The sequence below is a fragment of the Mya arenaria genome, chromosome 15 (genome assembly GCF_026914265.1).
Source record: "Mya arenaria isolate MELC-2E11 chromosome 15, ASM2691426v1".
Classification (NCBI taxonomy): domain Eukaryota; kingdom Metazoa; phylum Mollusca; class Bivalvia; order Myida; family Myidae; genus Mya; species Mya arenaria.
Genome location: NC_069136.1, coordinates 50,246,223 through 50,273,569, shown reverse-complemented (window position 1 = coordinate 50,273,569; position 27,347 = coordinate 50,246,223). Strand labels below are relative to the sequence as shown.

Here is a 27,347-nt window from a genome sequence, read left to right as displayed (position 1 = left end):
CTTCAGTAAAGATCACATTTTCAAAGAAATTTAGACAATTCATTCGAAACTCAGAACTTGTGTGATACTCATGCACTTTAGAGTAGAATTCTGTTTGCTGTTTACTTTGCACAGGTTTTTAAGGATCAATCTTTAAATCTTCAACCATTTTTGAGAGCTTAGTGTATTCTTGCTTACAGAATTGGATGTATTTAGTCTGATTTATTATTTTCAGTATATTGTTAGTGTTTAGCTGTTTAGTTGTTTGAACATTTTTACATTGAAGTGAACTCAACATGTCTTCAACATTTAAATCATTTGGTATATCTGCTAAATCACTTGGAGTTGAATCAATCATACGGATCACATCATCAAACTCCAAGTCAAAATCCTCATCCTCCTGTACCTGCTCATCCAGTTCTGTCACTTCCTCAATAATTTCCTCCACTGTAAGGTTCTGTGCTGTCAGGGAACAGCTGTCTGTTAATCTGTGAAAATAAACTAGTTACTTTTAAAGTCTGCAGCAATTGTTAAAATGAAAACTTATTTAAACAGTTTATAGTGAACAATGGAGTCTGCAAATTTTTGCTCGATGATATGGATTTGCACTGGTGGCACATATAACTTAAATGTGAGGTAAAGGGTATCTCATATTTAATAAGTATAGAGGTTTTAACATTCAGATTTGAGTGCACAAACATGAATGAAATACTTTTAATTAGTATTTTATATAAATTGTAGAGATAAACTGTTGTATGTGTATTTTATTGGAGTTTTTATATATCAAAGACATGGCATAATATTAATGACATTTTTTTGGTGTCACAGACAAGACAATACTACATAAATTACATCTTACTCAATAGAAACATATTTAATGTTCATCAACCAGTGTAGATCAAGATCAGTCTGCACATTCCTCAAAATGATATTTTGTTTCTTTATTGTTGTCAATAAAAACATAACAAATATCAAGCATTCTGATTATAATCAAATACTGCATTTTTTATTACGAATCACATAATATTGTGTTTTCTATTTAAGGTTATTGACACGCATTGTGGAAGACACAAGTGGACGTGTGGAAGTCAATCATCTCTACGATGCATATCATTTTGAGATGCAGGAGTCCGGGTCAAGCCACACAGCATCCAAACGTGTATTTGTGGACCATATCATAAAGGTTTATCCAAATGTAGGAAAGGAAAGGAAACAAAAATCCCGTAATTCCATGACAACCACATATATTGGGTTACGGTTGAAGCCAGTAGATATGAATGAAGTAGAACTATTTGATTTTGTCAAAGTGAAAGGAATACTGGAAACAACAGTGTGTACATCTATCAAAAGTGAATCAACAAGTGTTACTTGTGATATTGACTCAAATACAAAAAGCAATGGCAACTGTATTAAAAAATGTATATTTTTCCAAAGTAATGGTGAATTTCAGCTTAGCATTAGTGGAACACAAATAGATCTAAATGCTGTAAACATTTCTAAAAACTACCAGTCCACTTCAGAATGTTTAAACACTGTTATTAAAGCAGTTCAATTAATTCCTCTGTGTGAAGGTGTGACTGTATCTAAAAATGTGTCTTTGACTAGATTTCATGTTCTGGAAAATATTACAGACAAATATGGTAACTGCAAAAGATCTGTAAGAACAAAACTTTGTAATAGGGTGATATCACTCAATGCTTTTAGCAGCACTTGTATTAAGTGTAAGAAGATGACAATGATAGGTCCAGAAAATGTGAGTGTTAATATGTCAGTGAATCAGGAAAATTGGAACAATAAAGAAAAGTAAGAATCATTAACATCAGCAACACATGACAATGACATGGAAATAAATGAAAATGTGAAAAAGCTTATACCAGGTGCAACAAAGGAAATGATCGAGCTAATTGTTAATCAAGCCAAAAATGCCGACAAAGACCCACGAGGAAGACGCTGGAGTGAAGGCATGATAAAGGTGTGTCTCCAGTGGTACTGCCGCAGCCCCCAGTCATATGAAAGTTTTCGGGAGAGTCAGTACCTGATCATGCCATCAAAATCCACTCTTATTCAATACAAGAACCATGTTAGGCAGCATGTTGGCTTCGACAAGGATATGCTAACATGGATGTTAGACGAAGCGAAACTGCGAAATCTTCTCCCAGAAGAATACTATGGGGACATCATCATAGATGAAATGTCAATTCAAAGTGACATTCAAATGTGCAAGAATGGTGATGTTATTGAATTATCTGGCTTCACTGATTTAGGAGAAGAGGGAAACTTCTCGAACACTATGCGGAAAGGAAAAAATGAAAAGGTACTAGGTACACATGCCATGCAATTTGTATTCCTTGGTATAAATGGCTTTCGCTTTCCATTTGCGCACTTTATTTCGGATGGTGTTCAAGCACATGAGATTTATTCACTGTTCTGGGAAGCTGTTGACATTTTAAATTTGTATGGTTTTACCACATCTTACATTTGCATGGACGGTGCTCAGAGTAACAGAACATTCATGCATATGAATACAAGCTATGAGAAAAAATTCAAAACATGTTCTTCTTGTACATTTGGAGAAGTGGTTTTCATAATGGACTGTAAGCATGTGATAAAAAAGATCAGAAATAATGTGTTAAAAAGTGGTCAGCATAAAACCTCTACCAGATTATTAACTCTTCCCAGCCAGCACACAATTCAGTGGCAGGTGTTCATAGACAGCTACAAATGGGACAAAACTAATGGCATAGCTCTTCACAGAAAACTAAGTGGTGACCATATTTTCCCTACAAACCAGCAAAAAATGCGGAATCATTTAGCAGAGAAAGTTTTGGACAATGATATGCTTCATCTTATGTCACAGTATCAACAAACTCTGGGAGCAAATGGTTCAGTTTTAGATGGAGTAATCGACTTACTGAAACATACTTCAAAACTTATTGACATTTTTAAAGACATGCGTCCTATTAAATCACAGGATGATCAAAGACTACATGAACTTCTTGAAATTGCAAATTGGTTTCATGAATGGCAAGAATGTTCTTTAGGTGCTACAGCATTGTCTGCAAAGGAACGTCAGAAACAATTAATGTCACATCAGTGTCATGAGGACATACAATCATGCATAATTGGATTTTGTGAATTAGCAAAATTACTTCTGAAAAAGCCTTCAAAGGTCTTCATTACCCCAGGACTACTCAACTCGGATGTAATAGAAAATACATTTAACCAACAGAGGGCAACATATCATGGCGCAAATAGTAACCCTAATGCAAACCAGTATCGGCAGGCTCTAAATAGTATAATATTAGGACAAAATACAGTCTCTCAAAAAAGTAATGCTGGCAAAAATAAATATGCTGCTTCTCCATACAACTGTTCAATCAGAAAGACAGATACAGCTCGAAAACGAAAAGTTGAATCTACAGAATATAAGAAAATAAAAGTCATACGAGTGTGATTATTGTAGGAATTGTGTGCCACAAACTAAGTTTTGAGATAACTTTTTCATAAATCATGCCCATCTTGGAAGATTGAGTGACTGAGAAGTGAACTTAAGTGCATATGTACTGAAGTGGATATTATATATACATAGATACATCAAATGTGTTATGCTGCATGGGTAGCAAATTTCATTACATAACATTAAATCATTATGAGAATAATACATATGGATTGATAAAGGTCTATGAGAAGGCCTATGAGAAGGCCTGCAGCACTAAGTGACTACCCATTGTGTGGATACAGCCCCAGCTTAAGCAGCAAGATAAATGGTAAGTACCAGTACTTATATATTTGGTACACAATATTTACCTAGTTTCTTGACCGCAGCAACAACTTCTGTCATCATGTAGCACCCCAGACTCCTCACTCAGGAAGTTAATGACATCTGGTGGTTGAGGGATGACACATTTCTTCATATTAAAGTTTATAACTTGTAAGTTCTGTGAACTTCTGACACGTCCAATAGCTACACCTAGTTGTCCTGGCTTGAAAATCTGGTGACAATCAATCGCCACACTGAAACAGATACATATCATGTTAGAAATGAACAATTGATTTTATATTTTTCTTATTGACAAATTATGGTATATATATGTACAGTCATAATTAGGGGTAAAAGTGTTCTTTGGGGCAACACATCCCTGCCTAGCCAAAACGTGCGCCCCTAGGTGTTTAAGACACTACTTCAGAACTTTCTGATCTTTTCACCAAACCAAACATTAACAAACCTTTCTAGAGTCAGTCCCTGCGACTTATGTATACTAATTGCAAAACTTAGTTTGACTGGGTACTGCACTCTGGTGGCAACATCACAGTTCTTCCTTGGACTGAATACTGAAAGTTAAAAGCATTTATTAGCCATTTTTCAAGAGCAAGTGAATATTGTGTACAAATATAATAATAAACTATGCGGTTCAAAGGCGCTAGGGACGTGTGTAACATAATTACTGATACTGTATTCGTACCCATATATCAGAGCAGCATTAACTTCGAAACTTTTAAGTAATTGAACCGGCTTAAAAATTGAAAATTAATTTATTTCAATAAGGTTCTTTGCGTTTCTGTTGGTAAGAAATTTTCAAGAGTTGTTGTGTAAATTAGCCATTTTCTGAAACAAAGCCATACATATTTATAATTATAGTCAATGACTGATGCTTTATTCTGGTAAATAATTTAAAATTTTGACTTTAAAAATGCTTACCGGAAAATTTCATCTTTTCAATAGGAACTTTAAGCTTGCATGAAGGAAAGTCTATAATTAGTCCATTTTCTGTGATGTCATGAACAGTTCCTTGTAGCCCATTAACAAGTTTACCTGTTAAGTTTCGAATTAGGATAATAGGTGCACCCTTTTTAAGCCACAATGTTTTTGGAGCTAGCGTTTGATTTAAATGTTTTCTATCACCATTATCTTCGGACACAAATTCATACATTGCACCGGGAAAATCTTCAATTTTTTTTCTGTTGTATGTGTCTACTTGGTCGTTTCTAGCAAAAAGCTTGATGGTATCTGTTCTTGCAGGGATACTTCTGTTTAAACTGGTTAGGAACTTTTCTGTTTCATTTGTTATTGTTCCAACTGATACCTCATGGATAGCTTTGATAAGTTGTGGGTCTGATTGTCGATTCATTTGTGTGAGCACAACTCTGTGAGTTAATAATCTGCTAAACAGTTCACTTTTAAAGCAAAATTCCCCAGATTCAGCATATAAGTAGTTTGGCACTGGTGGTAACTGTGTAAAATCACCACAGAGAATCAGCTGAATTCCTCCAAATAAAAGTTCAGGGTTTTTCATTTTACAGACTTCATTGAGAGAGTCAAATAATTTTCTACTTAACATTGAACACTCGTCAATTACAAGTACATCAGTTTCTAATATTCTTTTTCTCACATCTAAGTACTGGGCATTATGCTTCACAATATTGGCAATATCGTTCACCCCATACCTGCCGTCCCCAATACCTGACCACCTGTGTATTGTTGTTGCATTTGCATGCAAACAACATGCTATCCCCGTTGTTGCTGTTACCGACACATTTTTTCCCTTACTTTTTAGAGTTTCGACAATATGTTTAATGACGTGGGTTTTCCCAGTGCCTGCGGCCCCTAAAATTAAAAGATTATGTCCAATGCAGCTTATTTCGATGGCTTTTATTTGTTCTGCATTAAGATTCATTTTTGTTTACAGATTTGACATATCGCGGGAAATATTTGGTACCCCTCTACTCAACTGCACTATCAGCGAAGCCGGGCCCAACACGCTAACAGTTGACAGCCAATGAAATTACTCGTTACAAAAATTTGCGCATGCGCATAAAACTGACATGGCGCTGTAGCTGTCGTCGATCGCTTCGTTGCAAATAAAAGGTCCGTATAAAGTTAGTATGTTGATATCATGAGTTATTACCGGTGGACACTTATTGTGTTCCATCGTTTGCATCTACATACGCCCTAATTTCGTTACAATTCATCGGGCTATGGCATGTTAAGCCTTTGTAGCCACGAACCAAAATGCAATCAGATGTTTTCTAAGTTACGATTTCGGACGTTTGGAAGGCTTAAACTTGTATGTAGTTTGAAAAAATGGAGTATTGCCTATTGTTTTTGTGTAGATAAATGTGTTAGCTTTGTAACAGTACCTTGTTTGTTAAAATCGGTGCATAATTAAGGGAAAAACAGCGGTCAGATTAATGTTGGTATCATTTTCCCATACATTGAGTTGTTTACCTTTCAGTATATTATATATAAAAATAGATAAAAACAATTTACCACACGCTAACCACCTGTGATTTCGCGTATACCATGGGCATTTTCAACTTGTGTGCAATCTAAAGCAGTTTTATTATATACAACTGCGTCAGATGTGTAGTTTTATTATTCCTTTTCAGAAAACTGTTTTATCAAAATGCATATTTCACTAATAAATCTAAAAAATCAAACTGTTTGCTTAATTTTGCATTTTCCAAAGATACTTCCTGGTGGTACTTGGTTATAATATTGAACTTTTAATCGACTTTAAGGTTAGAGAACACTGAATGTATTCCTTAAGACCACTCGGTCAAGGATTACCCGTGAAAGCGCAAGCACTTGCTTCAAACAGGGTCATTTAATTATTTTTCAAAGCACCGATGAAGGGGTACAAATTTCATTGGTTAAATTTAACTAAAATAAACAAGCTCGATTTTGCTAAAGGTGATTAGCTGATAAAATCACTCTCGAGTCCGTTTCCTGGCTAGAAACTGTTACTGTGTCATTTTTGAGAGGCCATCCATGAGATAGTACCCCTGGTGGGGATCGAACCCACATAGTCGTGGGTAAGAAGCAGAAACCTACACCACTAAACCACTTTCATCCTTAAAGTACCGAGAGGCAGGCATCACGCGGCAAAGGGATCGAGCTAAATGTACCATGGAATGAACCCACGACTACGACTTCAATAGGCTACGCCTTAACCAATAGGCTACGGAGACGGTATTAATGCATGTACTCAATTGCAGATTCATGGGGGGGGGGGGGGGGGGGGTCAGTCCCTCCACCCCTTTGAATCGTCAGTTTATACATTCTCAGTCAATATCGGGGAAAATACAATATTAAGATAAAAATGCCCTATTTCGGACTATAAATTAAGAGGAGTACACCTTCCCCGGCCCAACATTTTAAGCCATTCAATTTCTGTTCTGAAGGAGGGGCGGATGTGGAAAGATTGAGCCAATGAGTTTCTGTAATCAGAATTGTTGTTTCATAATGTTATAGTTCCTATAAACAGTTTAAACGTTTTAAGACATCGAAATAAACAGACGCATGTTCAGTTTAAACATACTCTGTATACAACGTTCTCGTACTCCAGTGCGATGATGCTATGCATTATATTTATCATCCGACCTCTGATGAACAGGAATGACAACGTTTAAAAGCTATTATTTATACAATTATGATCATCTGACTGACTGAGTATCTGCCAAAACTTTTCTGTTTAAAGAGACTCTCTCATGTTTTGACACCAGACATATTTTTTTCTCGTAATGCATCTGAATACTTATATTTATTTTACTCCTTGGTATTGAATTTGCAGAAATAATAGTAACCAGGTTGATTTTCTTTTATACTTCAATTGCATTTTTAAAAAAGATGGGAGCAAGCCCATGCCGGTGCAGATAACACATACTCGAAGATTATGTCAATCAACTGATTGTGCAACAGCCTTTTGTTGAATCGTGTTTGTAATGCATTTCAAAATTTTGGACTTCAAAGACTATATATTTTAGCACATATCAACATTTAGCGTTCCAGCCATCAATAGCTTAGCTTTAACACTTAGTTTGATTCACAATACTTTATTTCGTAATAACAATCTATAAAATCTAAGTAAAAGATGCATTTTCAAAACCCTGTACGCTTCGCTTAAATTCACTCAAAAACTCAAGTTCGAAAGATTTAAAAAAGTATGTCATAAACATACCCCCTTTAGCGGCTGAGGAAGCCGGTCCAAACCATTCACACTAAAAAACTGAGTTTCTTAATATATAAATTTGCCAAATAAAATTCAACATGGGTAAACAATTATAAAAAATAACGTATTTTATGTATTGCAACATATTTATAAAAAGATAAAGTCAATTGAATCAAATGAATATTTTCAATGTACTTTCTTTCCCGCGGTAAGTGGACTTTTCATCTTACTCCAACAAGTGAGGAGTATGGTTGATTCTCTTCGTGAGTGAACTCAACTTTTTTAAACACTTGTATTTCAAATCTAGTCCATATAAACATCCCCTTTAGATTCTTTGACGATTGCATTTTCCATGGGAGATCACTGCGTAGGATAAACATACAAGTGTTGTTTAGCCACACTGTGGTTTCAATAATGTCAGGGGCGTAGCTACCCCTCTATTTATGTGGATTCATAAATGTGCTGGGGAGTTCGGGGGCATGCCCTCTCAGAAAATTTTGAAAACCATGGTGCAATCTAGTGTATTCTGTGCGTTTCGATGTGCATTATTTTGTACTGGAAAATAACCAGTTTTTGGATCATGTAGTCAAGTTCGCATACTGCTACTTCGGTTTTTTTTTTCAGAACCATGTTTTTTTCAGCAGCGTATTCACGTATAGGCGGCTACACGCCTGTATGTTGTGCATATGAATGTATAATTTGGTTTATATGATGCATCCTTAATGTAACACCTCCTTGCTGCTGCACCAATAGAAACTTCATTGGATATTAGCAGTAAAAGAACTAGCACTGACGTTCCCAATTTTCGTCTGGGTCATTTAAATAATAGAAAACAAATTACATGATAAACAAATTTGTTTTGACTTCTTTAATGAATTATATAAACACATTGTACAAACATATCATGGCACTTTTAAACAAAAAGTATGGCTGTCAAATTAAACAGTATGCTAGCTTTAAAGATTGAGGCAAACAATTAGAATTTTACAGCGGTCTTAAAAAGGTGTAATTAAAGCTGCAATCTCACTAATTGATCGTTTTGACTACCGGCACTCTTTTATTGTTGGTCTATGAATATGTGCATAGACCCAATTTTAAGTGATATAAGACTACTGAAATAAGATCAGATTGCATTTTGTCATATTTATGGCTAAAATGATGTTTTATGGGTATAGTAGCATTACGACCAATTTAATGTAAATGAACTTTTCGGCAGTCTTACCAAACATTTTTGATTGGTTCTATTGTGAATTATCTAATATAACTGAATTAGAGGAATGATAACCAAATCAGCTTTTGAGACAATTTTTTTAAAGTGTCTAAAATGACAATCTGTGAAAGTGCAGCTTTAAGTTTTGATCTAAAGCTTCATTTACACATTGTTATATTATAAATAACTGTTTAAAAGGTCTCATGTACAAAATAGGATAATAATTTTCAATACAAATATCTAAAATTGATTAAAATAATAAAGTACCATTAACATATTTCTTAATAGTGCTGTTTCTCAACTGACAATACCATTCAAAGCCATCATTTCAACTATGAAGTTAGTTTTAACTTTCAACTTTTTTATAGCACACATGCAACAAAATATACCAAAAATACAAGCCATGAACAATATGATTGTTCAACTTACATTGTCCTTGACCTTTTAAAATGACCATTTTCCTGTTCTGTCTATTTGTAAGTTGTGCCCTGAGGAATGATGTATGACTGTATGAATCACAAAAAGCAATAAAAACACTAAAAAAATCCCCCATTACCCCTGTAATTTCTAATACAGCAGTACAATCAAGCAATTTTCAAGATTGTGCTGCCAAATCAAAAACATGTTTGCCAAAACATTTAGAGCTGCATTCTCACAGATATACCGTTTTAACAACTTTTGGTTTGTCTTGGAATGAGCAAATTTTTGCGTAAATATCAGCAAACCAATGGTAAAAGACTGCTGACAAAACATCAAATCCCAGATTTCATATTTCCTTCGAAGATTAATGTTACTAACGGTTTAAGAAAAGTGCATAAAACATCAATGTTTTAACTTAAATAGAAAAGTCTGCGATTGAATTTTTTGTCAGTAGTCTTATATTACTGGTTTCCATGCATTTTTCGCAAAGATTGGATGGTACCAATCCAAAACAAACAAGAGGCCCAAAAGGGCCTATGCTCTACTGGCTGGGTTTGTGTGGTCAACATCACTGTTTTCGAAAAGAACCAACCCCTTATGGGTATCTGAATACTCAAAACTGAAGACTGTATCATATTCGCAAGCATTTATTACAAAATAGCATTTTTTTATACTATCAAGGCCCATCATCTAATAATTTCAAGGCCAATAATCCAGGAAACATGAGCAGATCAGGTTTTTGAAAGGAACTGAGCTCTAATGGATATACTGGACAAGTTTCATTAAGATACAATCAAAACTGAAGACTGTATCGTGTTACCGAGCAATTGTTTACTGACACACTATTTTTTTATTATCAAGGCCCATAATCTTGGCATTCATGGGCGGATCTGGCTGGTTTTCGAAAGGAACCGAGCTCTAATGGATTTGTAGATACTGTACAGGTTTCATCAAGTTACAATCAAAACTGAAGGCTGTATCGTGTTAACGAGGATTGTTTACAGACGCACATACTACGTACACATTACCATCGCATAAGCTCTTCTGGCCTTTGGCCAGTAGAGCTAAAAATGAAAAAAAATGGTCAAAACATCCAAAGTGTGAGAGTGCATCTTTAACATTTGAAAGTAACTCTGTTTGCCTCATGCCCCTAAACAAGGTTTAATTATATTATATGAGCAGTGGGCTTGTCCCTGTATTTTTGATTGTATGATTGCAGTAATGGATACTGGTCTCATTACCTTCTGACAATTTTTCATCAATTTTAAGGAAACAGAAAACACATATTAAGCTCATATAACGCTGTACAAATTTAATCTATTTCATTACGTTGAAAAATAGTTTCTAAAAATATTAATTGTGGAAACGTATCTTATTTAAATACATACAGGAAATGGCGACATCATTTACCCTTTAGTATGAAAAATGCAGTTTCCTGATATTTGAATAGCGGTTCTTTATTTAAGCATCTCAATTCATTCAACATAAACATAGTATGTATCAAGTTTCAAAGGAAACCAAATCATTGTAACAATTGTTTTCAAAGCAAATATTCACACTCTTGACAAACTTTTTTTCCTAGTTTCAACTTTGAGACTTTGATGAGCCTGCACCTTCCCTCCTCTTATGCAGTGGCTTCAAGCAATAAAGCTAAAAGCTCAAGTTGCGCACTGGTGAACAAGACTGCTGTGTTGATAGTAAGTTGACAAACTGCACATTTGATGCCATAAATCATGTCCATCAACCTCCAGAATGAAGAAATGATGCAGCACAGAATTGATTTCAATTGGACCTCTCTGTACTTTCATCCCCTAAGGCCTTGTTGTAGTCAAAGACTATGTCTTAGTGTGCAGTGCGTGATCTTGAGAAGCCTAAATCTGCTCGTCTGAGGAAGTAAGTCTGGCAGAGTGTGAAACTCCTGTCTACTCATATGGCTAGATGCCTGTGATCTATGTCTTCTTGTGTGTGCCCAACCATCACCTGAAGAAAATTTAGAGGAAGTTAGTGCTTGATTACAAGTTAATGTGACAAAACAAGGTCTTTTATTTATGCCACCAAGATCTAGTATTCCAAGTGTCATATCTTGTATGTTAACTCAAAGCAATTGAGCATAAACTGTTTGGTAATTTACTTTAAGTCACTGCTTCCACTTATACTATCAGTAATATTGAACATGAACCGACTGACCCAAATATTATTCTAAATATTTTTATGTGCAGAAACCTTAATCCTATTAACCCAAAAGTAATCCAATTGTATGTCTTCACAAAACATTTTACAACAATATTTGTCAATTTAACTCAAATATTGATTATTGTTTTTTTGTCATACAAACAAAGAGATGGCCCTATATATATTGCTCACCAGATTTGAGAAAGGATTCTAAATTAGTTATTGTTTTAACATTTACTGGACACTTTTGGTCTGACTTTATAATGGGCTTACAAAAACATAAAAAAATGTATTTGTTTAAAAATTACAAAGGGCCATAATTCTTACAAAATAAGAATAAAAAGGCTTTGCCTAAAATACAACCTCAGAACTATATTTACAAGTAAAACAAAAAAATCTACAACTTGAAATATGTTTGCTATAATTCTGGTTTTGAGAGAGAATGATCAGAAGAAAACATCTCACATTCACAATCATATTAAAAAATAATTTAGTTTTTTTTTTTAATAAATTCTATTTCAAAAACACTGCAAAAGACAAGACACTTACATTTCAATTTTTTGATTTAATACATTGATGATTATCAATTCTCATGAAGCGAGATGGGTCTTACACTCTAACCAGTGCAACTTGCATGTTCTTAGTTGCTCATGTATTACCTTTTTTAAATTTCTCCTCTTGATCTGAGCCACGCCAAAATGATGGGAGATGCTTTTGTTGTCGTTTCCATCAGAATGTATAGTACCTCTGTGTTTCTGTTTATCTCCTGAAACAGTAATAGTTTATTAATAACAATTACAATAATAATAATTAGTGACTTTTATTGGAATTATTTTCACCGCTTGTGCCTTGCACATTGGGGAACAAAATTGACTTTCGGAAAAATACAAATACAGGCCAACATCGATAATGTATTGGTAATATATATATATTTTATTTATAACAGTATGCAGTTTTTTTTTCCAAATACTACATAATTATATTATCAATGATATTTCATAATACAATATAATTTATATAAAAATTGAAATAACACGGCATAGTTGTTGACAGAACATGAACAAATAAATGTGTAAGACTACTACTTTATAGGGTGTAAATAACTCAGGGCTTTCACTTTAGGGACATTTGAACACTTTTGATGAAGATCCACTACCACACCCACTAATCCCCCCCTTCTGAAACCATATTTTTTATGGATCAACATATGGTAAAGGAATTTGACAGATGGTAACCTTAGGAACATTTCTGTGACATTATTTTGAAAACAGGCCAGCAGGATCTGAGGAGAAGATTTTTCCATTTAGACATATAGCGAAAAGTAGCTCCGCACCCTACAGCAAGTTTTTTTATGAATCAATATCCGGTGAAGAAAATTCATAGAGGGTATTGAAACATTTTTTGCTTCCTATGAAGATAACTTAACTAGCTCTTCATCATATTAAATAAAAATTAGCACAGTCTATGCCGCACACACAGAGCCCCGCATTTGATCTTTTATCAAAGTTTGATTGAGAGTTTAGTTTCTTGGCACACTATGACAAGTCTTTACAGGTCTATTAAATCTGCACTCTCACAGATTAATCGTTTTGAAAAAGTTTATTTTTATATCTTGGAATGAGCCAATTTATGCAAAAATGAATGGAAACCAGTGATTTAAGAGTGCTGACAAAAAATCAGATCACCGATTTTAATTTAAAAAATGGATACTTGTGCATTTTTCTTAAACTGTTAGTAATGCTTTATGCCATTAAAATTAGTTTATTTAGATCTTATGTCAGCAGTCTTATATCACTTCTTTGCAGATATTTAGGCAAAAATTGGCTCATTCAAAGACAAAAAATAAAAGATTTGTCAAAATGGTAAATCTGTGAGAGTGCAGCTTTAAAGTGTTTGAGAAAAGTAATCACCTTATAAACACCGGTAAGACAACAAATACAGGGCTCTTTGCAGCTGTATAGTCTGTCCTTTAGTTAATTCAAAATGGTGAAGAAAAATAAAAGTTGTCTTCTGTTTTAACTTTTAAGTCATTCAAAGGAATATTGCCTACTGTTGCAGAATTGGTGACTGCACATATTAATGTGGTATACATGCACACACTGATATATAACAGTGTTTGCCAATTTTGGGCTTTCACTTCTTGAACATGTTTTGAGTTTTAGTGATCTGAATAGGCTAATGTTTTTTATGACAATGATGCAGGTGATCTAAAACATATTTGTTTCATCAAAAGATCCAGGAATGAACAAATATTTTTTGTGTGAAAAAAACAACAGTTCAATTCATTTTTTTATGTAATTTAGTTAAAAACAAAATTTATTTAAGTTAACTATATATATCTCTATATAATTCTATTATTTATTCCACAAAATATATTCCAACAGCAAATTTTAATGATATGCTTTTTTCAACCATTCCAATTTATTTTGTCAATATTAAAATACTGTGTATAATTAAGATCTTAGTTGGTCATTTTCCTACTGATATTTATTAAATATAGTCAACTAAAGGGTGGTTATTGCCTGCTAATACTTTAAATGATCTTTAAAAGACAGTTACCATGACAATACTTGGTGCTTTTAGATGAAGGCAAAGATAACAGTCAGAGAGTTGCTACTGAAAAATTTCTAATCAAAATTTGATCAGGGTCAGTAGCCTTCAATGATATATTATGTCATGGACCTATAAACTAGGTCTGTGATTTATATGTGCTTTTCCTATGTATTGAATGAGTTCGTTCTTTGAAAAAGGCCTTTTCATTGTTTTTATGATCCTTGTGGGAAACAGTGACACCATTCTGTGTATATCATAAACTTGTCAGACACTTTTAAATGTCCCCACAGTAGGACTGCAGGAAAAACCTTGACACTACCTAGTACAGAAAAGATGTTACACTAAATATTAAAAGTTGTAAGTTTCTGGTTCTCAAGCTCTTCAAATTTGTTTAAATTATTACATATAGCTCGATATTTTTAGAATCATTCAATTTTTAAATTATTATCAAAGTGAAAGGTTTGATAAAGATTTAAATTAATACTTTCAATCAATAGCCTTTTTGATACTATAAAATCTTTTACTTTAATTATTTTTCCTCCAGAAACCATTCTCTTATATTATAACAAATTGTTCAATAAGGGTATGATTAAGTAAAATCTCCTATAATAAAGAGTACCATATATTATATTCATAAAAGAAACACAACTTTCACTGTACTACAATTAAAAAGACAAAGCATTTGCAAAGCAAAGCAGAACATTAGGTCTCTGACTAACTGATACATTCACTTAAAATCATATGACTGAAAATTTTCTTTCTAAAATTTCTTTTTCTCAAGTTCTTCAACTTTCTTTAAAAATTCTAAAATGGAAAATATGACATATATATCTCTACTTCAAGAATAAAAAAAATAAATTAAAAAAAATCTTTTTCAGGTAAAGAGTATGATTTAGATTTGAATTTTAACAACTTTTTTATGTAAAATCTATTATTTTTCATTGCCTTCATTCTTAAAGCAAACCCCTTAAATTTCCATTTACAAAATCTCCAATTATAAAGAATTCCATATTCATTACAGAAACACTGTCTGTTTCTATTAACTAGTCTAATAAATAAGCAAAGCAATTATTTAAACATAAAATGATATGATGATGTAATAAAAAATGCTAACAGCAATACAAGATTTTATTTACATTTAGAAATGGGATCAAAGATGAGACTTGACATTCTAATTGAACGAGAATGCTTAGAAAATATACAGAAATATGGATGGTAGTTTTGTTTCTTAATGACACAAATTCAAAATAATGTTCCTTTCTTGATTGGGTGGGACTAATTTAGCTCCACGTAAAAATTGTTTTGTCATCAAATTAGGTATAACAAACGATCTGATTGGATCAAAATCCTGACCAATATAATAAACTCTGAATGGAGGCATCCAATCAAAATCTAGTAATATTTCCATTTGTTTCCAATTGATTGCACCATCAGTGATTTACACAATCAGTGATTTATGGCCTTTTAACTTGTAATGGTCTAGTGGCAAGTGCATATATGACTTATGTTAAATCATGTTTTAAGAGCTAATTAGAATTTTAAAGTCTAAGCTATGTGACAGAAAATTAATACCAAAATCTTTTTTTTGAATTGTAGTAACTGATTCTTTTGCATTTGATGAGGTCAGATATTTTAAGATATATAATATTCAGTGGATATGTGTTGATCAAGCATTTAATAACATGCCACAAAGCAGAATATTTATTAGGTCATTTTTTTTTTTTACTTCAGACCCTGGGGCAAGTTTGGAGAGTTGAACAGAATGCTTAAAGAACTAAAGTGTTGGGAATCAGTTCCTGTTTGCAGTGTGTGTATACCACGTGATAAATTGCATCATAAATGCTACGTCAGAAGGCAATATTTTGATTTGAAAAAAGACTTTAAACAAAGATAACTTTACTATTTCTTCACCATTTTAAATGAAACAAAGCGCAGTCTACGCCACCTATGGAGCCTTGCTTTCGGCCATTTACCAGAGTTTGATTGCGAGTTTAATTTCTTTAAACACTTCGACAAACCTTTTCACAATACAGCCATCTGACAGAGCACTGTCAAAACATGATTTTGAAAACGGGTTTGTCAAAGTGTTTGATGAAACTAATGACTTTATCAAATGTCGGTAATAAAACAAATGCGGGGCTTTTTAAGCGGCATAGACTGCCCTTTGTTTCATTTAAAATGGTGGCAGTGTTCTGCCAAGGATTGAAAAAGATGGGGCCGAATGGCCCAGCAGTCATGAAAATTAGGGGCCATTTTCAAAAGTGAAGGGCCATGACTTTTGCCAGGGGAAAAATGAAAACTTGTAAATGAAAGTGTTTTATTTACCAATTATATACATGGTGTTACATCCACATGACATCAGTATTCTCAAATATTGGACAGAACCACAAATGAGACACAATGTTATATGTGAATAATCAGTTTCACATGTCAATGTGTTGTTATGCTTTATAACCCTCCGCACCCAGGAACATGTTCCTCTGTTTTGCATTCCTCCAATGCACCAAGGCCTCATTGAAATTGAATTTGTTAAAATATCTCCCCCTCTAATTTTATGACAAGCAGGTCATCCACAACCTCTGGTGATAGCCTATTCCTCTGTGAGGTTTTTACTAAGTTTTGGGCACTTAAACCCCTTTCACAGTCTGCTGTGTGTACTGGTGCAGACAAAGATAGTTCAGCAAGGGTCAGTAGGTTTGGGAATGTATCTTTATCATGTTTCTTCAGAAGAAACCATAATAATTTACAATTTAGTAAAACAAATACACTACCCCTCGCGATTGGATAGTTACACGTATCGGACCAATGAAAATTGTTGTTTTATCGAATGAACGCTGTGCTGTAAAACTTCTAAAAAAGATATCGATTAAGTCAAAACGGCTTTTCGAAAATTCTATTAAGTCAAAACAGCTTTTCCAAGAACGGGCGCGCCGATTGGCCCATCTACAGGTATTTCTTTGCGCCATCCCGTATTTTTTTCTGCGCCAATGGCGCAAGGGCGCGTCCTTGGCAGAACACTGTGGTGGTGTAAAAGAAAAGGTATCTTTAATTTAAGTGTTCATTTTAAGCAAAATGTTGCCTTCCGATGTAGCATATATGACGTAATTTATCACGTGGTATACACACACTGGTTTGACTATTGGTAATCGGTTCCACTCACGTTGCTGTTTATTAATAGAAGAAATGTTTTTTGACAATACCTGGTACCGTACTTGTAATTTTATTCTTGTACAAAAACTCATCATCCTTTACTCTACTTATGTTAGGTAAAGGATTGAAAATATCTAGTTAGTGTATTTTATGGAATTATTTTTACCACCTGTACAATACAATTTGGGAAAAAAAGTTGACATTTGGAAAAATACAAAATCAGTCTTAAATATCTAATTTAGATTTTAATGGCAAAATATATCATCGAAATTAGATTTCGGGATGAACAAGCCTGAATTATTACTCTATTGCTTGGCATATTTTTTTTAACAAGCCCTGATATACAGTCTGTACGAAAGTCATTATCACATTGCAGGACACGAGGTCCTGCAATACAGTCTACATTGCAGGACCGGACCAGTTTTTGCAGGACCAAAATTTTTATGTATATCTTAGTGAAAATCAGAGCTTCCAACAGGGTCTAAAATCCAAGTCAATGACTCTTGAGATCTGATTTTCAAGAGTCAATATCAGATCTTCAAGTGTCATTGTTCTTCACTGTTTTTACAAATATTTGGTCTTTCTTCATAAATTATAGTTCTCATCTGTCAGAAGATGGCATTGCAAGGTACATGATTATCCATACGTCCAAAACTGAAATAAAAAACAACAAACAAATCCAGTGTTTTATTAGGATCAGCTGTATTAATCCACTTTTCATTCTAGAAAAATCTCAAGTAAGAGAAAAAAATAATATTATCAATATTACTTACAATAGTATATCCGTGCTCCAGTCAGTATTTGAAAAGGGTAGGGTGCTAGGCTATTAAAGGGCACTTTTGATGCGCATTGAATGAGCCCTAATGGGGTATAACTGCAAGGGTCATTGCTCAATTCTTAATGTGCATGTGTAGTAACTACTTTCAATACTACAGTAATCATAAGTTTGCTATGAACACTTAAGCTGTTATTTTTACTTTAATTAGTGTCAAAATTAGGTATATTTTGTATACTTTAATTTCTGAAATTTTGCTCTGTCAAACAAAAGGGCACAGAAGGGTGGAAAAGTACAGCAGGGTGCCATTTTAATAAATGGCATAACAATAAAACAATAATAAATCTATAATATTACAGAACTTTATTGTACACTGAAAACGTTTTACGCGTTCTTCTTTCACTTTAATTAAGATTGACAGAAGGTAAGCGTGCACCTGTTTCCCGTGCTTTTTAGACCATTTGCAGGGTTGTCAATAAGTTTTTGTTGAAGCGACTGAAACAGAAAAGTAGGTGGCCAGCTAGGGGATCCGTGGGCATCCCCCCCCCCCCACCCGGAAAATTTTGAAATTCAGCGCTTCATTTCCTGCATTCTGGGGCATTTTGGGAGTATTTAATTAATTAACCCTTCACTTCATAGATACGCAATTTTACTTATCTATCCATAGCTTCATACATACCGAGATCCACGATCGATAGCTTCATAGATACTTAATTTTAAGTACTTGTAATGTAGGGTCATTTATTTTCATATCTGTTGCTTGTTTATTTGCTATAAATTTATTTCCATGAAGTATTAACGTCGATAAATACAATGCACTAAAAAAACAACACTATTTTACTATTTTAAGAATTTTGGAAAATCGCGAAATAAGGTCCTTGGTATCAAAGATGTAAAAAAAACGTTGACTGCGCAGGTTTGTGGGCATTCCTGTCTCGTTTTCCTCGTGGAAACAATTCTGCAAGTTATAATTAACTACCAATAATACAACTATATTTAATTGATCACGAGCCTGACGTCACAGGTCATGGTTCAGAATCGTGTAAATGTTGAATAAACAAATATGCCGAATCGTAAGATAATGATTCCGATTATCGGAAAATTTAAAACCAGTCAAGGCGCTGCTCTAAATTTCGAAAAGAGATGTTATAAGCGAAAAGGGCCGTTTGTAGCGGTAAGGAACATTTATTACCAAAGAAACTCGCCAGCATTTTTTTTTCTTCCGGAAAGGTATCCGTTAATTTGCATAATGGGCGGAGTTAACACGTCATTGAGTTTGAGTGCTGCTAATTGACATGGAAACCGTTCAGATTCCAGATCGATAATCAGTTGTCACTTCGGGTGTTAATTGCTCTTGACTTTAATTGATTTAAAAGGCATTTAGATCATGCCTTGCGGCTCCTATTAAATGATTAATAATACACATTTATGATGCATCATTTTCGGGTCATTTACGATTTCTGTGCGTCAAAACCCGGGGAGCTCGGGTCGATAAACGCCCTGATTAAGTTGGTTTGATCAAGTAAACATAGGTTAGTTAATAAAATTCACATGATACACGATTAACACAGTATTTATTTAATCATTTTGCCCCACAAATTATTGCCGGACAAGCGGGCCTGCAAAATAGCTGCGATTGTCGGACCTCGTCATTTATTACCGGCGGGAGCCGAGGTCCGACGAACTTTCGTACAGACTGGATATATTAAATTCAGAATTAGAACAAGCCCGGATGACATAATTTTCACCAGTGCAGGGTTGTGGGCTTGTGCTAATTCGATATACTACATGTTTTAAAGATTTTTATGCATATAATATTTTGTTGATTTATAGTAAGTGTTGTCAAGATTTTTTATTCATTAATGTTATGAAATCTCCACTTATCAAATTTGGAAAACATAAAATATGATGAAAAATGGACAAGTTTTCACTAGGGAAGAAGGCAGTAAGGCAGTAAATTTCACCAAAAAAACACACTATTAATGTTGTTGTTGCTTTAGCCATATTGTTAATGATTACAACTGAACAAAATTGAAAAAAGAAAAACTGATTTCAGGAACATACCAGTTATTTTTTCATTATAATTGATCATCAGAACACCACTAATTAGTATAGTCTATCTATATCATTATTAAAAAAAAACATGGAAATTATATTGATATAGTATATGAAACATATTACTTGAAACTTAATGAAATCTCAAAACACTGAAGTATAAGCAATAGTGTTGTGCCGATGATCAGTTATAATCGACAATTGATCGGAAAGGCGACAATCGATAGTGAAATTTGAACAATCGATTATAGAAACAAGAGACGTAACCACTACCGACTACCAGTTAAAAGATTGTCTTGAAAATATATTTTGTTTCTGGTCAATACATGTTAATGTTGAAATGTTCATGTGGTACTATGTTGTGTTGTCTAATCATATTATCATGTCAGTAGCTCACTACAGTACCTTATTACAAATTTTCTTTGTAATTTAACTTCAAAAGGATTGGTTCTCAACATCACACTTGTGGTTTTAAAATGTTATTGTTTACTTCTTATACCATCTAAGAATTTAGTTTTCTCAGTTTTCTGAAAGAAAATGTTCTTGTAAAACATACAGAATATTCAACTGCTTGTTTTACTTGTTACTGACTGATTATCAAAACGAATTTGATATTTTTCTTTGTGTTTACTTTACACATGTATTCAATACCGTACACAATATTTAGAGCCTGCGGTCTCAATTATAGTTGCGTTCTGAATAAATAATGTAATTTATACAAATAAATGTACAAATAATATTGTAAGGGAACATTTTTTCTTAAACTGGTTCATGTAGTTTATCTATATGCCTTATATATGATGACCAAAGATAGTTAAATAATGATTAAAGCGATTAATAATCGATCATTGATTGTTTTCATAAACCGATTATCTATAGTAATATTTCAGTCCGATTCCCAACACTAATAAGCAATAAAAACAGTCAATTGTATATATAATATATATCAACATCTACAGATACTTAGGCCTAAAAAAAAAAAATACATTTGGTTTGGGTTACCCGACCCTACCTACGGAATAGGCGCCGACCCTATCGTTTTTATAGTCAGTTTGAAAAAAAAAATGAAAAACTAAAAAAAAAAAAAAAAAAAAAAATTTTTTTTCTTTTTTTTTTTGGGTGCTTTTCAATATGTAGTTTAAAACCTTAAATGCTAATATAGACGATGACTTGAACACCATTCTCCATTGATGAAAATGACATTCTTATATAAAGTCTAATAAAAAAATAAAATAAAAAAAAGCCTACCTACCCTACCTATTTTTGAAAAGGATGTAACCCTGTGTATGTGTATTTCTTTAGACCTTGCGATCAAGGATAACCCGTGAAAGTGCAAGCACTTATTTCCAACGGGGTCCTTTGTTTTTGCTGAAGGGACAGCACGCTGAAGAGACAGTGGTGGGATACAAGGAAGTCCGGGTGCGAGACCCTAGCTCTTTTTCGAAGAGACCCCTTGGTTCTTTTACGTGCTCGGTGTAAAGCACCGATACACGGGGTACAACTTTCCTGGGTTAAACCAGTACTGAGTACACCAATTTTCCAAGCACTACCCTTTAAATGCCAAGCGCCAGGCAAGGGAGCTACTTGTACCAACTTTTAACGTCTTTTGGTATGACGCGGCCAGGGATCGAACCCACGACCTCCCGCTCCGTAGGCGGACGCTTATCCACTAGGCCACGGAGACGGTCTTAACAATTGTTTTTTTAGGCCTTAGCCATAAGTTTTCAATTTGGATAATATTAACAAAATTAGCATTGCATACCTTCCTGTGCACATCTGTTTAATAAAATGAATAAATTTCCTTTATCATTAAGTAAAACAGTTTTTAAAATAACAATTGAAGGATTAAAATTTTGAGCTACTAATTGCATTACCATAGATCTACTCAAATTTTGACACTTTTTAAAGAATAACCAATAATAATTTCCAAATCTTCAAATGTAAAAGATCTACAGCATTCTTCCAAAATGGAAATATTTCGTACTTGACTGAGTTCTTATTGAAAAATTGTCCTGAGGTAAAATGGTATTATTAAAACATGTGCTAACAATATCCCCAAATAATTTGGTACAGTATGACAAACAAATAAGCTCATGATTGTGACGAATCACTGTCTCTATGTCTGCATAAGCTCACGATTGTGACGAATCACTGTTTCTATGTCTGCAATCAATTTTTTGAAAAAAAGGTAAAAAAGTGTTATTGTTTAACCTTCAAACTAAATTCAATTGACGCCAAGTCTATTGCTAACTATTGCACCAGTCAATTGTAACCATCGCCTCCCCAGGTCCGGGGAATAGTGGGGATTTTCGGTCTAGCCAACCCCGGCTTTATAAAGCTACAATAATTAGCAATCAGGGATACTTTTTTATTATTTTGACATTTGTTATTAAAGTAAACCTGGGAGGAAAAGTGCGCCCGGTGTGGGGCTCGAACTCACGACTGCCGGAACACTAGCACGGCGCTCTAACCAACTGGGCTACCCAGGCGGCTGGTTCTAACCGACACTAACTACATTATGTATCCCTGTATTGAGTCTGCCATAGTCTAAAAATCTTCAAAAGACTCGTTGAAGGCCATTTAGGTGGACTAACCCCCGCTTAAATTCCTTCCCTGCAGGGATGAACTGATGGTAAAATGTCCTCGCACCAAAGGGAACCTAGATTACGCCCATTCCCGGTGAAATTTTGCGGGGAAAAAGCAGACAAAGCTTTGCGGAGTAATGTCACTATGTGGGGGGGGGGGGCGCATACCTGTGCGTGATCAAAAATAACAAACAATTCTTATCATTTAAACCATCATGAAAACAAACGGCATTTAGACTTACCATACAGTTGTCTTCAATAAGTCCATAGCCCAAAATTTTATGATTGTCCATTTCAATCCATTTTTTACACGAATATTCGTCTGAGGTCACCGGAGTAAGTCCTACTTGATTTGATGCTAAACCGGTTTAAGAAAAGGTTCGTCTCCTACGCAGTAACCTCCCCTATTGTACAGTAGCAAATATAAAATCCATCACAAAATCTTCGCCTAACTCTCATAAATGTGATTTAAAAATATGTTTATATTTAATCAACGTGTTTAACGATCTAGCATTCATCTTTGAAACATTATTACAGTATCTTTATCCTCCATTCACAAACACTTGGACATGATAAGCAAAGTACATGCGTATATTTGATAAACGAACAAAAACATGCAAACAGGTAGCAGGATGAAACAATATGAACAATATCATTCCTAATGCTTAGAACGTATACTTGATCAAAGATAATGACATTCAAGACATGAGTTTTTAAACTATCATGAATTGCGTGAAGGGCTATACACTTTTGCAAAAAAAAACAACTTGCAATAGTATTTGGATATATTTACTTCTTATTTATCAATGTAAAGCTATCATTCAGTTACGGCAGGTGTTCAATGTAACTGAGCACAATTTAAGAGTGTAAATTAATATCGTCACTGCTTTTAGCTACAGCTCCTAAACACTGACAATAAGTGAACCGAGAAAATTGCTCCTTTTCAAAGAATCATTTGAAATGGATGAATTCTGAAACAAAGAATGATTGTTGAGCTTATTTTTTACGAAGTATTATGTAAATACACAAAATTATAGAACATTTATAAATAATATCACTGACTTATAAATAATTGTTTATCCTATAATAGGTTCGTGATAGTGCTATCATACATATATGTAACCATTTCAAATGGCAAGAAAAATAACATACCGTGAGTGATGGAAACGAAATAATAAAAAGAAGCCACTTTTGCATAGGATAAAAGATACACATCGAAAGGTTTTTTTTCTTTAAATTGGAGTGATCAAATTAAGTTTGTCACTAAGTCAACATAGTTTAATGTACCTACTGACAATATAAGATGGTGTTCTCTAACCTATTCGATTAAATGAAAGACACAAATTGAGCCCACCAGGAATTGAAAATTCGTAAGTTATTCTTTTTAAAAGTATTTAATATTTTCGAGCATCTAGGACCACAAGGCTTCAGAAAAGGATAAATAATTCGCAAATCTGACGCAGTTGTATATAAGATCACTGTTTTAGATTGCACACAACGTCACAAGTGAAAACACCGATGTAATACTCGAAATCAGGTAACATCGTGCAATGTTATTTTCTTGAATAATCTACAATATTAAATTATTGAGCAATAAAATCATGACATGTATATATCCCAACTTTATTTCTCCCCAGCAGATGTTATACGGTGGAAGTCTCCAACTGGCGATTCCTCCAACTTTTGTGATCACCAACTTCTTTGATCTCCAATTGGTGGCTTTTATCAATAGAAATTGACTGTGGAATTCTCCAATTGGAATTTTCCCCAATTGGAGAGCCGTTTTTACAAAACCATAATTTTTTATTATTTATTAGATTTTAATTATGTTTTTGAATCTAGTACTACAGACATACATAGAAATGTAATTTTCTGTTCCAAATTGTAATATTTGATTTTTTTCAAATTGCTGATTTTTTCCCCCGTTTCGGCTCATATGGAAATTTCTCCAATTGGAGTTTGCCAAAACCCCGCGGGGGACCTAAAATCCAATTGGTGGCCAGCGGGAGAAATCAATTTTGGATTAAAATTTTCATATTTCTTAAAACTTTTTTTTTTAATTTTACTTAAAATATTTCTTATTTAATGGGCAAACTTTCTATGTGTCACTTTTGAAGTTGATATCTAAGATAATAAAAAAAACTAAGTTTGCAAGTAAACCGGATTTGCAAACTTATACCGGATGCTGTTAAATATGATTTCACTTTTAACTTCTCTTTGAAATGGCACAAATACCGCAGTGAATATTAAAGTGAATAATTCCGTATATAATAATCAAATAAACATGAACTGAATCTTTTAATTACAGAATTAATTAAAAATAACCTTATAAACTTAAATTGGTTTTATTATTTAATGATAATGAATTGAAATATTTATTGATCGCAATGGGAATGAACTGCTAGTGAAAGTTGCAACAAATGCATTGCTCTCCCTTGAAGCAATACTACGTATACATCGGGCCAATATCGGCCCGATATTGGCATATTTATATGACTTTTTTGTCCATAAAAATAAAAGCTATTGTATTTTTTTTTTAAACATTCAAATACTAACCGTATAGAATCATTACGCATACAATGTTCCTGTCAATATGCCCATATCGGCCCGATGTCGGGCCGATAGCGGAAAACACTGGCCGATATGCCGATATTCAGCGACATCGGCCCGATATGGTCATGTTTACTGGGATAGTATCTGATTATTGTCGTCATCCGTCATAGTCAAAATACCAAAACAGTATTTTAAAAAAATTACCCCACTGCTCTTCATTCCTCTTCCACGATTTTTCTTCATCGACATGAGTAGTGGTTGGACTTGCTTTCAATGGCATGGCTTTCATCAAGGAATGAATTCCTCAGCACTTCATGCTCTTCTCTGGACCAATTCTCTTTCCTTTTTAACTTTTGCGGCGTCGCCATTGTTTATCTTTTTGACAGGTGCGCGCCATTAGAGTTTTCTAGCTCCAATCGGAGAGTTACGCATTATTTATTCCTACGCAAATATTTACACTTACGAAATTTTAGTAAAACGCACGTACGCAATTTGTATTATTTACGTAAGTTGAAAATGTACGTAATAACTTACGCACAACATACGAACTGTTAGTAAAACGGGGCCCAGGAAATTTACCTTTTACTGACCGTTCCAAGGCGGTACCTAACAATCCTTGATAAACATACCTATTTTTTTATATATATAGTATGTATGCACTGTGCTGCTTGTGAAGTTTTGTGCTGTTCTTCCATGTTTTTTGTTTGTGATTTCATGTTATATGTCTTTGGCGTTAACCCAGTGCCATTAAATTGGGATTATGTTTTAACTTTTTTGTACTGAGCTTGTTTCTGTAGCTGTTCGCATAAATATTAATTATGCAAGACCAAAAGATTAAGTTAAATATTGAATACCAACCAAGGGCGCATGTTTGGTTTGTGGTCATCAAGCCGGACGAGTGAGTTTCCTCCGGGTACTCTGGTTTTCCCCTAATCTCAATAGCACACTCTTGTGTAAAATCGTTCCAACGAGAGTGATTTATATTATCACAATCTTTGTAAAATATATCAGTTTAATCCAAATTTAACATAACAACATGTTTTCTAACACGGTCTTAGTAATCTTGGCCTTCATCAAGATGTATGCAATAAAAGATACGACGTCATGTCGGTCAATGTATATAACTTACTTTTTGCATACAATATTGATTTTTATTCTCTGAGATATTTATGTTTTGTTTGTCTTCGAGTGCATCTATTGGATTAGATTTAAAGTACTAAAACTATACATTATGTGCATCACCCAGACATAAACAAAATATCAATCTACAGTAGCATGCTGAAGCTTAAATATAGAGAGGGCATCCTGGACTAATCATTGTAATTCGGGATTTAGTTATAACGTACCTTTGAAATCGATAGCCTTTCTCAATACTACTTCAAATCACTACTTTCCAATTAAATTTGAAATATCGAAATTGCTCCATGAATACAGTTGCCAATTAATATACCTCCTTTGTCTCTGTCTAAAGACGCTGGTGTTCCTTCAGGTACCGGATGCGATATTGGCGTTGTATTCAATGTTGACACTCGGGTTGGATGTGTGTATGCTGTATTGCCATAAGTGGTTGACGACAATGGTTCTGTAAATATGCCGCAAATAAAAAAAATCGTTATTTCCAGAATAGTTGTCCCGATATGTGTTGTATAAATACAATATTAGCTTTTGTAAGTAAGCACATTTGAAAAATATATCTGTCTTAAATGCGGCTCGACAGTGTTTTCTACATAATACTTCAAATATATTTACTTTATCGAAAGACAATTAAAGAAATATGATGTTAAGATATTTTCATCAATTAGCCAAAACAAATCGAATCAGTATAAAATATATTAGTATATGATCGGGTTTACACATTGAAGCTGAACACAATTGTATAAGAACACAATTAAGTGTTTTTTAAACAAATCGTTTTGTCTACTAAAGTAAATCGTTGTTAAGTCCCG

At 33.9% G+C, this 27,347-nt stretch overlaps 1 protein-coding gene and 1 long non-coding RNA gene across 2 annotated transcripts in view; both read right to left on the bottom strand.

Annotated features, from left to right (window-relative positions):
- LOC128219458 (uncharacterized) overlaps positions 1-27,347 on the bottom strand; it is a 65,341-nt gene that overhangs the window by 13,837 nt on the left and 24,157 nt on the right. Inside the window, exon 8 of the mRNA XM_052927269.1 lies at positions 26,852-26,983. Within this exon, the coding sequence (XP_052783229.1) occupies positions 26,852-26,983 (132 nt within the window). The remainder of the gene's footprint in view (positions 1-26,851; positions 26,984-27,347) is intronic.
- On the bottom strand, positions 8,810-23,401 carry LOC128219974 (uncharacterized). Its single transcript, XR_008258694.1, has 3 exons — positions 23,091-23,401; positions 12,390-12,496; positions 8,810-11,538 (listed from the first exon to the last, which is right to left on the bottom strand). It is a non-coding gene; the product is annotated as an uncharacterized LOC128219974 (long non-coding RNA).